At 34.4% G+C, this 16,551-nt stretch overlaps 1 protein-coding gene across 1 annotated transcript in view; it reads right to left on the reverse strand.

The window, feature by feature from the left end:
• Positions 1–3,223: 3,223 nt before the first annotated feature.
• The window catches only part of GAB1 (GRB2 associated binding protein 1), a 104,341-nt gene continuing 91,013 nt past the window's right edge, over positions 3,224–16,551 (reverse strand). Inside the window, 8 exon segments of the mRNA XM_032223892.1 lie at positions 3,224–5,038; positions 5,041–5,121; positions 5,841–5,872; positions 5,875–5,962; positions 7,480–7,603; positions 8,336–8,373; positions 8,375–8,431; positions 11,358–11,446. Of these exon segments, the coding sequence (XP_032079783.1) occupies positions 4,964–5,038; positions 5,041–5,121; positions 5,841–5,872; positions 5,875–5,962; positions 7,480–7,603; positions 8,336–8,373; positions 8,375–8,431; positions 11,358–11,446 (584 nt within the window). The 3' untranslated portion in view covers positions 3,224–4,963.

The following is a 16,551-nucleotide window of genomic DNA, read 5'->3' on the forward strand; positions in this document are numbered from 1 at the left end:
ATTTTGTATAATTTACTCCTGGTCTTTTAATCTTTTTTTTTAACTTCTTTTTAATTTTTTTTTATTCAGTTTTTCAGGAAAAGGAACATTGACTTAGTTTAGAATTTTTGCTTAGCATGGTTTATGGCTTTTATAACGGAACCATAAATTCACTTCCAATTTGTCAATCCAGTTATAGCCTTAAGCCAACCAACCACACTGTAATTAGTGCAATGTGTGAATCCAGCCATTGTATTGACCAGGATCTGAAAAAGTTCATGAAACCACTACTAAGAAAAGAAATGACATCAGACTTTTGATAGTTTCTGGTGGATTTCAGTTTTATTCTGTTTTTTAAAAAATAAGGATGATTAAACAGTGATCATTGATACCATTGTCCTAGCATCCTTTGCCACTGGCATGTCAGCTATACTTATACTTTCCAATACCTTATCTTTGTTTCTAAAACATTCTCTTTTAATTCTCATTAGCAACAAGTTGAATTGATTTGCCCATGGCCAAAAAGATAGTTAAAATATACATATTTAAAGGTTTAAATATTAGCATAATGCACTTACCAAGATAATGCAGTTAAAAGCAATTTGGGGTTTTTTTCACATTGTTTTATAAAGCACAATGACTGAGTTCATGCAACATGAACTCAATAGTTCTCTTGTTCAACTCCTGCTGAAAAACATGGGAACTGTAGTATTGTGAAGATTTCCTGAATTCTTAGTAAGATTTAGATTTTATTTACAGGTAAGAATGCAAAAAATGGTACATTTGCTCAGTCTTCTAGACATTAATAATAGAAAGTTTCTAGGTTAAGTAGCGATTACTTCATAATGTAGCAAAAAATCTGTCAAAAATATGGTTATTTATTATTCAGTGAAGTGAAACACTGAAATGCAAACCACATTTTTAAATGTTTTGTTATTTATATTCAGTATAGAATGTCAGCTGTCAGCAATATATAAAATAAGAACAGTGAAACTAAGTAGGACAGCTATTGCTCAATTCTTACTTTCCAGCCTAAAAGTTTGAAAAATGATTTTATAACACATAAGCAAATCAGAACAAACCTCCAAAACTGTAGCTTGAAAGAATAATGTTGAAATTAATTTTATGAACTAAATACAACCAAAGCTTTTTCAAATCTGTTGGTATCAGATAATTTATAATTTGAATGGATTAATGTTTGGTAAAACACTTGTATAATTTCTAACAATACAAAGGCGATGTTTGTCCATCATGTTTGAAGAGAACCTTGACATCTAATAGGTTGTGGGCTGGCCATGATGTAGGTCCGCAGGTGGCTGGTAAGACCTATATGGGCACATGTTGGACAGACATGTGTGGGTACCATTGTTGCAGTATTTGCAGCTCTGGCTTTGTGGAGTGCTCGCTTCTCTTGTGCTATGGTTGTTCTTCTGTCCTCAGATGTCTGGCAGATCAGCATGTGCCATGTCAATCAATCTTGTGCCAGGGTTTCCTAGGAGGTGGTGTCAATATCCAGGGACTTGAAGGAGCCTTTGTATCGCTTCCTTTGTCCCCCATGCTATCACTTTCCTTGAAACAGCTCACCATAGAGGAGCTGTTTGGGGCTGCTATGGTTTGGCCTCCTTAGAGCTGTTTGGGGCTGCTATGGTTTGGCCTCCTTGCAACATGGCCTGCCCAGTATGTCTGGGCTTTCACCAGCAGGGTGTGAACTGATCTGGAGAGGACTTCTGTGTCTGGCACCTTATCCTGCCACTGGATCCTCAGAATTCTCTGGAGGCAGGTCATGTGGAAGTGGTTTAATTACCTGGAGTACCTCCCGTATACAGTCCAAGTCTCACTGGCATACATCAGGGTAGTTAACACTACTGCTCGGTAGGCTTTGAGCTTTGTAGCACTATCTATCCATCTATCCACCCATCCATCCACCCATCTCAGGAAAAAATGATATTGAGCAGCAAAGTAGAAAAAAGCATTTGGCCTGCTTCATTCTGTTGGTAGGGTGGATCTGCTAGAAGTGGTTTCTTAAGAAAATATTAATTTCATTATTTTTAAAATGTGATTATGTACTCCAAATTAAAAACATGAACCGAAGAAATGAACAAGTGTTTTAAAACAAAATTCAATATCAACTCCTTTCCTGATTGGTCACTCATCATTGCAAGAGACAATTTGTAGCTAGTTTTCCCCATGCTCTGAACAGTAGCATTTTCACTTTGTACATCTTATGGCTGACATTATACTTCAAGAGTACCTTATATTTACATGGATCTCAACTTCTATAACTAATTTATTTTTTTAGACTTATATATCCCTTTTCATTCAAGAATTCACAGCAGCATATATTTTGATCATCTTCTCATTTTACCACAATTCCATTTTTGGAGGACACTAGTTGTTTTTAGACCAGGCAGCACATCCCCATTGAAGACTGGTAGACAAGTTGTAGTTCCTTATAGAATTGCAGCTTACAGCAGGTGGCCAGAAGGGCCTTTGCACAAGTTCAGATTGGGTGCCAGTTACACCCATTTCTCAGTCAGGAGTGCCTTCAATCATTTACTCATGATATGCTCACCCCATGACTGAATAATTATTATATGAGCTGTCCAGGTGGTTCAAAATGCTTTAGCACAAAAAATAACAGGCACTTCTTAATATATCCATGAGTCATTGCCACTACAAGCTACATGGATTGTCAGTCAGTTCTGAGTGAAATTCAACGGGCTTGTTTTAACATATACAGTCCTACATGGGGTAGACCCTGGATGTGAGAGACCATTTGTTTCTGTCCATCAAAATGTGTGGGTTCCAGGTATGTGTGGCTCTATTATCATATTGAGCAAGCCTTCTCTGCTATGTCCCCTGTCCTTTGGAAGAACATCTCCCTTGATATAAGGACCATACATTTTCTCTTATTAGTTCTGAAAGCTCTTAAAACCTGACTTTAGATTTCATATTGTCTTGGAGGACCTGTTGTGGTTTTTTGTTGCTGTTTTGATTGTCTTCATCTAGGTTATATGGCTCATCCAGGTACATCTACTCAGAAAATTTTGATGAACAGATGGGCTCAGTAGTAGAAGCATTAAAAACTGGGTAGACATCTTTTGAAGATATCCTTTCATTTCAGTTTGAAAAAAACTACCATCATTATTTTTAATAGGTTATCTTATTTAATAATCTACATACTGAAGTTATTAAGGGTTAACAATTATGTTATGGTTCTCAATCAATGAATTGCACACATGAAGCAGAACAACTTGGATTTATTTAAAATTCATCTCGAAATGCAATGTTTAGTTTAAAAAACATTTAAAACACCAAAATATTTCTAATTTAAAAAGAAACCTTGTTAGAAATAAAGAAAATTTACAAACTATTAAGTTGGAATGGGATTGGAAAATTAGATATAATATTAAGGCCAGCATTTCTTTCTTTATTCAGTATTTATGAAGTTTGAGAAATACAACATTCTCTTTTTTACAACTACAAAAGAATGAATTAGTAAATTTTTCCACCATGATTAATTATTTTTTTAAAGTTGTACTTTAAAGAGAATTAGTGTTTCTCTTTTTGGCTGTTGAAGCAGCTACTATTTGGAATAAGAATAGTGATTCAATAAATCAAAGTATTCAAATGAATTCTGTACCTGAAGAACTTTTTAAAAAATGGGATAAATCTTGTGTTTTCCTTTAAAAAAAGAACAAGATGTTAAAAATACCACTTACATAGGAATTTAAATATAAGGCCAAGCAAGAAACTTGGCATAACAAGGATCATTAAAAAGATTCATGTGGTGCCAAGACATAATAATTCCATTTGTATTGCGGTCTGATTTCAAAACAAAACAAAACAAAAATCACAGTATCTTCTAGTACTATAAACAGTGAATGTCACACCGCCTCATGAATTTTCATACTAAAAACCAATTCAAAGACTTGGTAGCAGTAGAAAATTAAAAGCACGTTGTTTGAACCTGATATGTGAACTAGCACAATGTGGGGCTAGGTACGTACCTGATGTCATAGTTTCTGTTTTTGTAAATGAAGTAAATATTACACTTTGCAGTTAAAGAGTGAGATCAGTCACTCCTGCATACCTTCAATAATATTGAGATTTATGTGATATTCTGGGCAAAGATCCCTCCCTGCAGAATCTTTGCTCGGCAAAAAAAGAACACTGTTCTCAGTGAAAATTCAAAAGGACCTCCTCTAATTAATGCATTATTGAATAAGACATTAGAGTAGATCCAGAAACATGCCTATTATTACTCACTCACAGCCATTTCTGATAGGAAGGCAACCTGTAGAGCAGTGGTTCTCAACCTTCCCAAGGCCGCAACCCTTTAATACAGTTCCTCATGTTGTGGTGGCCCCCAACCATTAAATTGGTGTCTGGGTTCCTAAGACCATCTGTGAAAGGGTCATTCGACCCCCAAAGAGGTCCCTACCCACAGGTTGAGAACCACTGCTGTAGAGTTTGAAATATTCTTTGCATGTATTAAATATAAAACATAGGCATTTAACAAATCATCTTTTGACAGTTCAAGTAGATTAAAATTGTGAAACTATTTTTTTCTAATTGATCTTTGAGCTATTAAAATGCACCTCAGACCTTAATTTCAATATCATACACATAGCTTACTTCCTAGAATGTTATATAGTAGTGTCAGGGGGAGAAAGGAGGATGTTAAAAGTACATTAGGTGGAGAAAGCTGAACCACCATTTTAACAAGGAAAAAGTGCATACAACATTGTAATACTATCAAATAGTTAATTCCAGATCAAAATGTTTTTCTCAGACCCAAGATACACTATTTTACATCATGAAAATCACTAAGATTGCCATAGGCTACTGTTTTATTCCATGTTGTCATCAGCTTGATATTGAAAATATTTGAAAGAAAAATAATTCATTGAAGTATTCGTCTCATCAGTTAATGGTGGCTCTCTTTAAGAATATTAAACAGGACGTCAAAAAAAATTTATTGTCATTTCACACTTTTTGTTGGTGTTTTCAGACTCTGTTGATTGCCTCCATCTGTCCAAGCTTCTCTTGTACCTCTTCAATGCTAATGTTTTTGTGGTCAACAACAACATAATCGACTCTCTCATCAGCCACACTACCGCCAGAAACACTACTCTTTTTCTGGAAAAGAAACAAAACAAGACATTAAAAGAGAATAACAGAAAGAGGTTGGTATAGTGGATAAGGCAGTGGGCAAGAAATGGACAACTTTTAGACTTGCCTTTGGCACAAAGCCCCCTGGGCAAGTCACTCTATTTCAGCCCTAGGAAAGAGGGAGTGACAAAATACTTCTGAAAATGCTGCTAAGGAAACTGCAGAAACTTGTCCAGATAGTTTTTCAGGAGTCAGCAATGAGTTTAAGGCACATACAGAGAGAGACTTATAGTAAGGCATGTAACATAAAAGTACTTTCCACAAATGAAAGGCTTTCTTTTCAGAAGAGAATGTGATTCAGCAGACATATCTAATGGAAAAAATGGGATACTTTTTTTTTGCAATAATTACTCTTATTTATTTATTCCTCACTTCCATTCTTTCAAACTAGAGGCTTGGGCTATAAACTCTTGATCCAAGTTTATGAAGAAGAAGAAAGCAACTACTGGTAAATAGGTATATACCGTACATTCATTAGTGTTTGAATAAAAGTCATTTTTTACTCAGCTTTGGAAAGTTGGCTAAAAGAAAAGTTCTAAACTTATCAGTATAGTGACAAATAACAAATAATTGTATTTTCTTGATTTTGGTAATCCAAAAAAATGGACCTCAACTGTAATTGACAAATAAAATGATTCATTGTCAGCAGCTAAATTATCTGTGGAGAGCTATGTAGTTGCGTTTACCTTGCGAGGTGGAGTAGATTTTCCAGAATCTAATCCAGGTCTAAATATTCCACCTGCTTGTCACCTTTAGGTTTTACCATAGGGCTGCTTCCCCCATCAAGGCTGCTGCTGCCGAACAAACCCTGAAATTGTAATTGTAATTATTGTTATTATTTGTGAAAAAACTTTAATAATGCATCCCTCAACACTGTGAAGTACTTTTGTCTCATTTTGTAATATGTATTTAAATATCCAATAATATTTTACAACTAAAATTGCCTTAATTAAAATTATTTAGGGACACAGCATATGAAAAAACTAAAAACAAACTCAGATTTAATGTTAGAGATGTGCAAAAGGTTTCAAAGCCAACATGAGTCGTATTAAGTTAACTAGAAATAACACTGTTTTGTTCTTGGTGCTTCTGAGCTTGCTTGTTTTCTTGCAGATGTTTCATTACCAAACTAGGTAACATCATCAGTACTAGCAGAAGTGCAGTGTGATGCACCTCCACTGCACTCCTTAGTCATGTCAACCCTGAGCTACAAATATTCTCCTTTTTGGTATTATTTTGTTTGTTCCAGAAATATTTGGAACATGACCCCAGTTCAGAACACTTCTGAAATGGCTGAACAGTGTTAAACATGCTTATTGGGGGTCAGAAGAGATGTTATGAAACTGAAATTTTGGAAAGCCACATTAATATTTATATTCATAATAATTTACTTCACAATATGTACTGACTACCTCCTTCCTTCCCCATATATGGGTATATGTTGGTCAAAGGACTATATGAAAGTTTGCCTACCTTCTCTTACTATTATTTCACAATAAATAAATAAAATATTTCTTAAAGTTGTATAAAATGTACAGGGACATAATGTAATTCATTCACTATCAGAAGACATGATGATGGCTGAATAGTTTGGAAGGTTTTTGTATAAATTGAAGACTTCTAGTCTGTAAGTCTATATAACGACTAAAGAATATCTTTTGTTAGAACAAAAGTTGTGTAGTCCCTGTGTATTTTCACCAGCCACGTTAGAAACTTGTGGCTCAAAAGAGCATTATTTCTGAGCAGAGTTTAGGAGGGTTGAAATTCAGCAGTATCTGGAGAACCACAGGTTCTCTACTTTGTGATAGGATCTAGGCTGGTCATTTGGCCATTATTTCTAATAAATGTGATGTAGGGTTTCCTGCCTAAGCATGGGTTGGACTAGAAGACCTTTAAGGTTGCTTCCAACTCTTTTATTCTGTTCTGTTCTAATCAAAAGAATAATTCTTATCTTCAAACTAAGAAAAGGCTGAAAATGAGAAAGAGGCAATTAGATTCCATTACTTCCAGGTTTTACTCAATTTATGGTCCCCAGAACTTAATTGTCAGACATTATTAATAACATTTCAAGATATGAAATACATGAAATAAACCATTTTAAAAACAAACATGACTAATTTGCTTCATCCGATTACCCAGTTTGTCTGTCACTTTCTGTAATTTGTTAAGTGTAACTACAAATAATGCTCATATTATTTCCAACATTATTTCACTTTCATAAATCTCAAAGTATTTAATTGATTTAATACCTCCCCTCCCACAGAAAAACAGAAAGTGTGATATGATTTTGAAGAAAGGGCATATTTATGATGTAAAACAACTTACTGGATCATCAGTGGACTGATTTGGATTCATGGGTACATAATTCTCGTCACTGTCGTGCGAATCACTGCTAGAAGTTGTACTATGAATTGAATCTGGCCGGGGAGATAATGGGAACCTGGAAGAACTAAATGAAGAAAAGTGCTTTAAAATGTGTGGTGTACTTATTTATGCTGTTCATAAATATATTTCTGTATTATATTTAAGTATTTCTATTCCATCTTTCCCTTTAAAAGCAAGAACCATAAAATAAAGAAGTTGAATGATAATTCAAGAAATAACAAATGCAAAAGAATCTAGTAGTAAAATATCAGGAACTGCTCCTGAAGAGATTTAAAAAAAAACTTGTGGTCCATAGGAGAAGTATGTAGGAAGAGTTTCTGATGGTGGCATCTGCAGTGGGGATGGATTCAGAAAAATTAAGGTGGTGGTCATGACTGCCAACTTGATTTTTTCATAATCCTGTACTAGTCTCTCTGTTGCATGGTAAAATGGCAGGAACATATGTAAAGCAATTTATATGGGCAGAACACATAGTAGTTGTGATCACCGTCACAGGTGGGTTGCTACTGGTTTACACTGGTTTGGGCAAACCGGTAGTGGAATGTTGGCCTGGGTTGCAGAACCGGCAGTGCCCTGGGCTGGCCATGCTTCCAGTTCCCCGGTCACCATGATTTTTTGGCAATTTTTAAAGTTCTGCGCATGCGCAGACCTATTTACAAGTGACTGCACACGTGCACTTTTTGCACACACACCAAACTGGCAGTAATGCTGGCAGCAACCCACCCCTGGTCACCATTGAATAAAAAAGAATATCACCATTGAATAAAAAAGAATACAAAAGAATTCAAAGACTTACTCGCGTGTAAAACTTCTGGTAATTGGAGATCTAACTGGGTAGCTGGCAATTCATCCATTCTGATAAAGGTTTAATTTCTAGTGGTGCTTGGTTTAACTATATACACAGAAACAAGTTTGAAAATAATGTATCTTTAAGAGAAATCTTACATTACTATACACATATGTTATTACAGTTCATTTTCCAGATGAAACTTCATCATGAATGTTATGGGAAAATATATTTAATATCTCTTAATATACTATATTGGTTTCTTATTATCTCTGTTCTAATTTAGTTGTATTAGTTCTCATTACTGCTTTTAAAACACACCAGAAACAAAAAATTGCTTTGTGCAAATTACTAGAGTCTAAAAGTTAGACAAGACTAAGTGACTTTCCACCAACAACAGTCTTCTTCAGACTTTCTCTGTTTTTAATAGATAAATTCCAATTTTTCACTTTTCAAGGATTGTATCTTGCTAGAATAAACAACCATAACTATTATTTCCCTTCCTAAATACCTTGGTTAATTTTGTAAGGTCCTTTATAAAGAAAGGGAAGTTAATCAACACATAGCGTATGATTTAGCAGAAGATCATAGAATTCAGATCTTTTTTAAAGTAGTTAATGTTAGTTTATTAAGCTCATGAGAATGCAATCATTATTAGCTAAACCATGGCATAGATCATAATCATTTTAAGGAGGTCTAACCTCAGTATGTACTAGATGTACCACATTAACTGCCTTTTTTTTCTTTGCTATTTTCTAAATACAACCTTAGAGCAACTAGCTATGACTTAATATTATCCTGCATTAAAAACAAATGGATCCTGGGAAATGTTGACATCCATCCTTTGAGATTGGTGATAGCACATATGCAGGCAAAGAGTTTTTTATATACTTTATGCATTTGGTTTTTGAATGTTGCATATTATTGACCTTTAGTAGCCTTGAGTGATCAAATGATTGCAGAAAGGAGGATGTTTTGTATTAAAACAATTAATGCTATTTCATAATTAAATTGGTACACATAACCGTTTTGCAGCTTAATACAAAATGTGAAATACAAAACATTGTTTAATATTTCTAAAGCTTCCTATCATTTGAATGCAGGCTACTTGGTCAAATCTGTTTGTATATGAATCTCCTTGTTCTTTGAGATAATCTGAGAAGGCCCCCTACACTTTTTTAAGTGCAGTCTGTGTTAAATATGCTATACCTAAAACCAAGGCAAAATATATTTCAAATAATGCCCGATAAGTTAAAAGACCCTAAAAGCACATTAAAAAAAATATATAGTTGTTTTTAATAGTTTTACTATCCTCAGGTTTTAGTTCCAATTTTGTACTCTATTGTAAATAATAGATGGTGTAAGTTACTGGTATAAAATTAGTAAATAGTAGAATATGTTTCATTATTGTAACATATTAACATACTGTATTTTTCGGAGTATAAGATGTACCAGAGTATAAGATAGCACCAAGATTTTGAAGAGGCAAATTTTAAAAAAAAGTTTTTGCACTCTGCAGACCTCTCAAAAATGGCCCATTTTTCACGAAAACGGGCCCATTTTTTTTAAAGGGCATGAATAGCCTTTAGGAGGCTTGTAGAGTGCTTCTGGGGGTTAGAGGGGCAAAACAAGCAAAAAACGGATCGTTTTTTAACAAAAAGGGCCTGTTTTTTTTTTTTCAAAACAGGGCATGAATAACCTTTAGGAAGCTTTTAGAGTGCTCTGGGAGGCTGAGGGAGCAAAAGTGAGCAAAAAATGGCCCGTTTTTTGCTCATTTCTGCCCCCCCCAGCCCCCAGGAGCACTCTGAAAGCCTCCTAAAGGCTATGCATGGCCATTTTGGTGAAGGGGCAGGGTTTCAGGAGGCAAAAAAGCTGTATTCAGTGTATAAGACGCACCCAGATTTTCAGCCTCTTTTTTGAGGGAAAAAGGTGAGTCTTATACTCCAAAAAATACGGTACTTCTATTTTTAAACAGTTTGGTACATGGAATATTGTCTTTAGTACTATTTTAAACCAGTCATACAATCTTGATTAGACTAATTCAAAAAAGGTATTTTTCGAATTACTTAAAAATGCTTAAAATACTAACTGGACCATGAATAAGCATGCAGTGTATGAATATCCATTGTATTTTAACATAGATTAATTTTACAGTAATTATCAAATATCTTTTTTTAAAGGAGCATTAAATGTTAGAAAGTACACAATTTAATACAATGTTATAAATGCATAACAATTAAATTGCGCACACTTCAAAAATTGGAAAAATGTGTTTCAAAACACATTTAAAGCTTAATGTGCTTAACACACATTTGTGTTTAATGTGTGCGAACATTAAACACAGTACTTTTCTTCTATTCATTGGAGCAGCCTGTTCTTTTTTTTTTTTTTTTTTTTGGCTTCCATATAAGCCTTTCAGACCTTTGAAGTAGTTCAAGGAACAAGTAGCATAAATTCTTAATTGTTGAAAGCCTCCAGGACTCTATATAACACATCTAATACCAAAATCAAATCAGGCAGGGATATTTTTAAAATAGCAATGTGTCAATTAATTCTGACATTACTAAATTTTATCTATTACTAGATAAATTTCTAGATACATTACTAAGTTATCTAATGGGCGTATAAAAAGATGTCATTTTTCCCATTGTAGACATTAATTGAAAAAATATCCTTTCATACTAATAAATCTCTATAAAAGTAGTCTTCAGAAATCAATAATATGTCATAACTCAGTTGCTTGAGTTTTATGTATTTCACATTATAACAGCACATTACACATATAGTGTGTAAATAATCAAAACCAAGGAAAATATGTTTGAAATAATGCCTAAGTTAAGGGAAGAAAGCTGATTTTTAATGTGCAGCATTATTCAACATGTTTTTGTACAAATGCTTTTCCTGAGCAAGTTAAAAATATGGCTGAGAAGTCTAGCCGTTCTATGAACTGGAACGATACGAGTAGTCAGGATTACTGTTTACTGGAGTTGATACCCATCCCAATAGATCATTGCACTGGTGAAGTACATACCCTTTCTCCTTGTGTAAATTCACCTATGGTTTGTGAATCTGTTCGGCTCTAAACCATGAGGTTTAGGTCTTAAATTTTAGGGCTTTGACCTAATTGATAAAAAAAAGGAATCTTTCTTAATATAGCTTTTATTATCAAGATAAAAACCAGAAAAATAACGACTATTAAGAAGCTGCAAAGTCCCTTGCAGAAAGAGATTGCATTTTTGAAAAGTAAGCAAGCAAGTGACAGACAGAAATCTACACACTAAGGTACATGCAGCATGCTGAGAGCCCATGCATCAAAGTTGCTTTGAAGGAAATAATTGAGTGAATGTCACCCACAAATACGATGTTCTTGCTGAAAACAGCACTGCTAGCTACCATATTGGAAGGAGGAACACTACAGTGATATTTCAACAAATCAAACTAGCATACTGTGAAAGGAATTAAAGTATATCAAGGAAAAAAAGGTGAGCCACAGCACAAAGGATGTGTTCTGGAGGTCATCTTATGGTAAAAATATTTTTAATTATTGAAGTATATAAATATGTTAAACTAGATAACTCCAAAAAATTCAAAAAAATGTCCTTATTTACACAGAAAAACAGAACGAACAAAAGCAAAATACCATGAGAGTAGGAATGACTTCTGACTTCCTGCTGGCTTACTTTGGCTAACTGCACTCCAGCAGTTGATAGTAGGACCAGTTTCCCTGGTCTCTGAAGTCCCACCTGGCAAGAGTGGGACTTTTCTACTTGGTCTCCAGCAATCAAAACAGAGACAAATCTAACCAGCCTCTGGAAAGCTAGGGTAGAACTGGTCTACTGACCCTATGGATGACATGTTATAGCATCATACCATCACTAATGTGACAACAAATATGCCATATTTCAATCCTCCCGAAATCACAGGTCCTGGATTTTAGATGCATTCTGTAAGATAGCCCATTTGAGGTACCTTGTTTCAAAAATTGTTGCCCTTTGATGCACTGTTTTGTCTACTTAAAGGTTACAGAAACAAGATTTTTTAAATAGCATATAGAGCTTGTGTGGGGGCACAATATTGAACTCTAATGCAGTATTGCAGTCTAATTCTGCCCATTGCCAGAGTTCGATCCTGACCAGCTCAAGATTAACTCAGCCTTGTATCCTTCTAAGGTTGATAAAATGAGGACCCAGATTGTTGGGGGCAATATGCTGATGCTGTATAGTGCTCAGAGAGTCCTGTAAAGAACTATCATGTGGTATATAAGTCTAAGTGCTATTTCTATTTCTATAGTTAAATAAATAAAATGGCCTTTGAATTACTACTATAGACAGGCAGTTCAATTTCAGCAGTGAAATACAACAGAAACTTTTTAAAAATTTTGTATCAACAAGAATGAATGCAGCTATAAAAATAAGGAGGGTGACTATGACACATTTATTATTTAAATTTAAATTCTATTTGTGATAGCCTTGTCCCAATATCTAACATTAAATTATATGATGAAAGATTTGAAAGGTATAAAATGGTTTTCACTTAGAGAATGCTTAATACTGGAGTATCATGATTGCTGACAAAAGGAATGCTTTAAAAAACTGACTTCATCAAGCTTTCCTGCATTGTTGTGGGTTTTTGTAGAATTGTCTTTTGTGGGCTCCTGAAAAGTTCAAGCATCCAAAAACCAAAATTCAAACAAAAAGCCCCACCAAAATGTCACATTTAGCTTTCTTTAAATGAATCCAAGAAAGCTATGGCAACAAAGTGAACTTAGATCTAATGTCTAACATGGAAAGAAACCAGGATTATCAGGATTATCAAATTTAAAGCAGACCCCTTCCAGATATACAGTATTATGTCATTTTACAGAAGCAACAGTATCTTAAAAAATAAAATTTACTGAGGCATATTTTTAGGGATTTACATAGTTTTGTAATTCAGATCATCTACAGGAGATCAAGAGGTAATAAGTGAAGCCATTTCAACATTGAGATACATGCTTGTACTGAGTGAGATTGCTTGTTGTGCACAAACATTATGATGGTGAATGAATGCATGAAAGGGTTGGAGCTTGCACCTGTTGGTGTGAGGCGCTGATCTGGCCAATTAGAAAATTCTTCTTTTATTTTATTTTACAATTGTTTGAGAATCATTCTCTGCTGGTTGAATGAACAATAGTTCATTTCTGGATTTTATACAGATCAAGATGACAATAAACTTTATTTAGGTTGGGAATTTAAATTGGGTAGACTAGCATCCTTTATAACTATGAGGTTCACAGGAAGAGAGTTTTATGTGATTTTAGGGAATCATGTTCTATACCTTCCTCTTTCATATTGTTTAAGGTCATGCTAAGGTAGAACAGCTAAAACTACTATGCAAAGGGTATTTTAGGACACAAGATTTATGTTTAATGTTCTACCTGTAATTCTAGAGAAGGGGTGTCAAACTTGCATCATCATGTTGTCATCACGTGATGTATCACAACTTTTTTCCCCTTCACTTAAATGGGAGTGGACATGGGCAGTGCGTGATGCATCTGGCCCATGGGCCAGGAGTTTGACACCCCTGTTCTATGGTAAAATACCAAACAGCTGTCACCAGTATGCAAATTAAAAGAGTTGCAATAACAAAATATAATTATCACTGCATATGAAATGCCTTATTATCTCAAAAGGAAAGGTTATATAACATGAACAACAAAAGAATGCTGTATTATATTAACAGTGCTTTAAAGACATGTGAGCAAGAGAAATTAAAAGACAGCTTTGAAAAGCCTTGTTAACTATTTATTATATAAAACTGTACACAATTACATCTGTTAGATACCAGAATCAATTACAATGGTTTACACCAAGGTCCTCTGTTCCGGCGGGAACAGAGATTCAACCTGATTGGCGAAGGGTCTGACAGCTCCCTATAAAAGGGCTGCTGCCAGACTGAACCTTTGCTGGATTGTACATAGATGTTTCAGAGTTAATAAAGAGCTGTTGCTGCCTAAGCCTGAGTGTGCCTTTCCTTTACCTGAACTAACAACATCAGTAACCAAATATGCTATTTTCTTTGCAGATAGCTAATCAGTTTTCAGCATGACCACTCAGAGGTCTGTTAACATTTTTAAAGATCTCAATGTGTCATCTACTAAAAAACTCAGGACTGGATGAAATTTCAACTGCAATAAAGTATTTAATTCATGTATATGTACCATTTGCAATTATATTTTGTGTCAATTAATTTTTATATTAAAATAAGGACATCTCTGTTAAGGCAGGTTCTAATACAAGAGATTGATATGATGTTTAAAAACAAATCCTCCTTTTAATTTTATCTGAGGCTATACCTCTATTACATTTGAAATCAATAAGATTTTTTTAATGACTTAGATAAAAGTTATGAGTAACTCAAGTTATTTGATCGGTAGAAATGCTGATCAGCAGTGCTGAGGGAAAACAACCTGTGAATTTGCTACCAATGAGATTTTGAAAGTACCATCCCAAATTCTTGTAAGCACTAAAAGATTAGAACAGCAAAAAAGCGTAATTATGATCAGCATATAATTCAGTATGAGTCAAGGTAAAAAAAATCTTTATAAAATGACATATATGCAAATATGCTCAAATAATGTGTATTCTCTTGCTAGAAGAAAAAAAAAACTTACCTGCCTCTTTTTTATATACATTGGGTTGGATCCAGGCTTCTACCTCTATAAATCAGTGTTTTTCAACCACTGTGCCGTGGCACACTAGTGTGCCGTGACATAGTGTAAGGTGTGCCGTGGGGAAAAACACTTTATATATAGTCAATATAGGCACAGAGTTAAATTTTTTTAACATTTTCTAATGATGGTGTGCCTCGTGATTTTTTTCATGAAAAAAGTGTGCCTTTGCACAAAAAGGTTGAAAAACACTGCTATAAATAAATAGGAACTTGAATCTAGCAAATCATCGTGCTAGAAAAAGGAAATATGGCAGCAATATTCTCTTATTCTTTCTCCCTTCTTGCTGCCACTTCCTTTCTTTACTCTTATATAAAAAGTGCTGCAGAAGGAATAAGAGAAAATTGCCACTCTGCTCCTTCTCCCATTTTAGTAGATCTCAGGAAAGCAAATAATCTGTGAGGTTGTTGATGATCTCTGAGCTTGGTCATTTTCTTGCAGATATCTGCAAGAAAAACAACCAAGCTCAGATAGCAGCAAGGATCTCTAAGCTGCAAACAATCTCTTCTACTGGTAGCAAATAATGTGATTCAATTAAAAAGCCTGTGAGACATTGAAGCAGGGCCCTCCAGATGTTACTGAACTGCACTGGCATGGCCAATGATGAGGCAAACTATGAATGGTAATTTTACAACATCTAGGAGTAATGGTTAATAATAGTTCACTATTATTAGAGAGCTGTGGTGGTGCAGTGGTTAAAATGCAGTATTGCAGGCTAATTCTGATGACTACCAGCAGTTTGATTCTCACCGGCTCAAGGTTGACTCGGCCTTCCATCCTTCCAAGGTCAATAAAAATCTCAGTAAGGACCCAGGTTGTTGAAGTAATGTACTCACTCTGTAAACTACTTAGAGTGGCCTGTAAAGCACTGTGAAGCAGTATAAGTCTGCTATTGCTATTCCATGACAATGACATGCATTCCTTCTATGGTGTTGCATTAAAATATGTATTATCTATTAATATCACTTTGATAGACACTGGGAGATGAAGATATTTGAGATGAGTACCATATACAGTATGGTACAGTACCAGCAAAATTTAAAGAGACAGTAAAACTATGAGTTTGCCAGCTTCAAAATGCTTATGTATTTGAAAATTAAAGATTTGAATGAGATCCATTTAATAACTTATTTTATGAAAAACAAATAACATTATCTATAAATTCTGATGATCATAGATTACTGATGCCTAAATTACTTCCAAAACAGAGATATAATTTGCGGACAAGATTTTGCACAAAATTAAAAGCAAAACTTTAAATTTAAAGTATAGAATTAACAAAAAATATTGCAAATGTTTTAAAAATTGCTGTGATTTTATTTATTGGCATAATTCATCTAACCACATGAGAGCAAATTGGCTCTAAGTGGCTTATGCAAATTAAGTGTTAAAAGGAAGATACAAATCAAAATTAAACTTTGATGAGCCTATTTAATATCTTAATAATAAAACTCTAAATTAAAATTGTTCATACTGGCTACCAACTTCTAATATGGTTTTATTCTGTGAAGGGTAA

Source organism: Thamnophis elegans, chromosome 9 (assembly GCF_009769535.1).
Source record: "Thamnophis elegans isolate rThaEle1 chromosome 9, rThaEle1.pri, whole genome shotgun sequence".
Classification (NCBI taxonomy): Eukaryota; Metazoa; Chordata; class Lepidosauria; order Squamata; family Colubridae; genus Thamnophis; species Thamnophis elegans.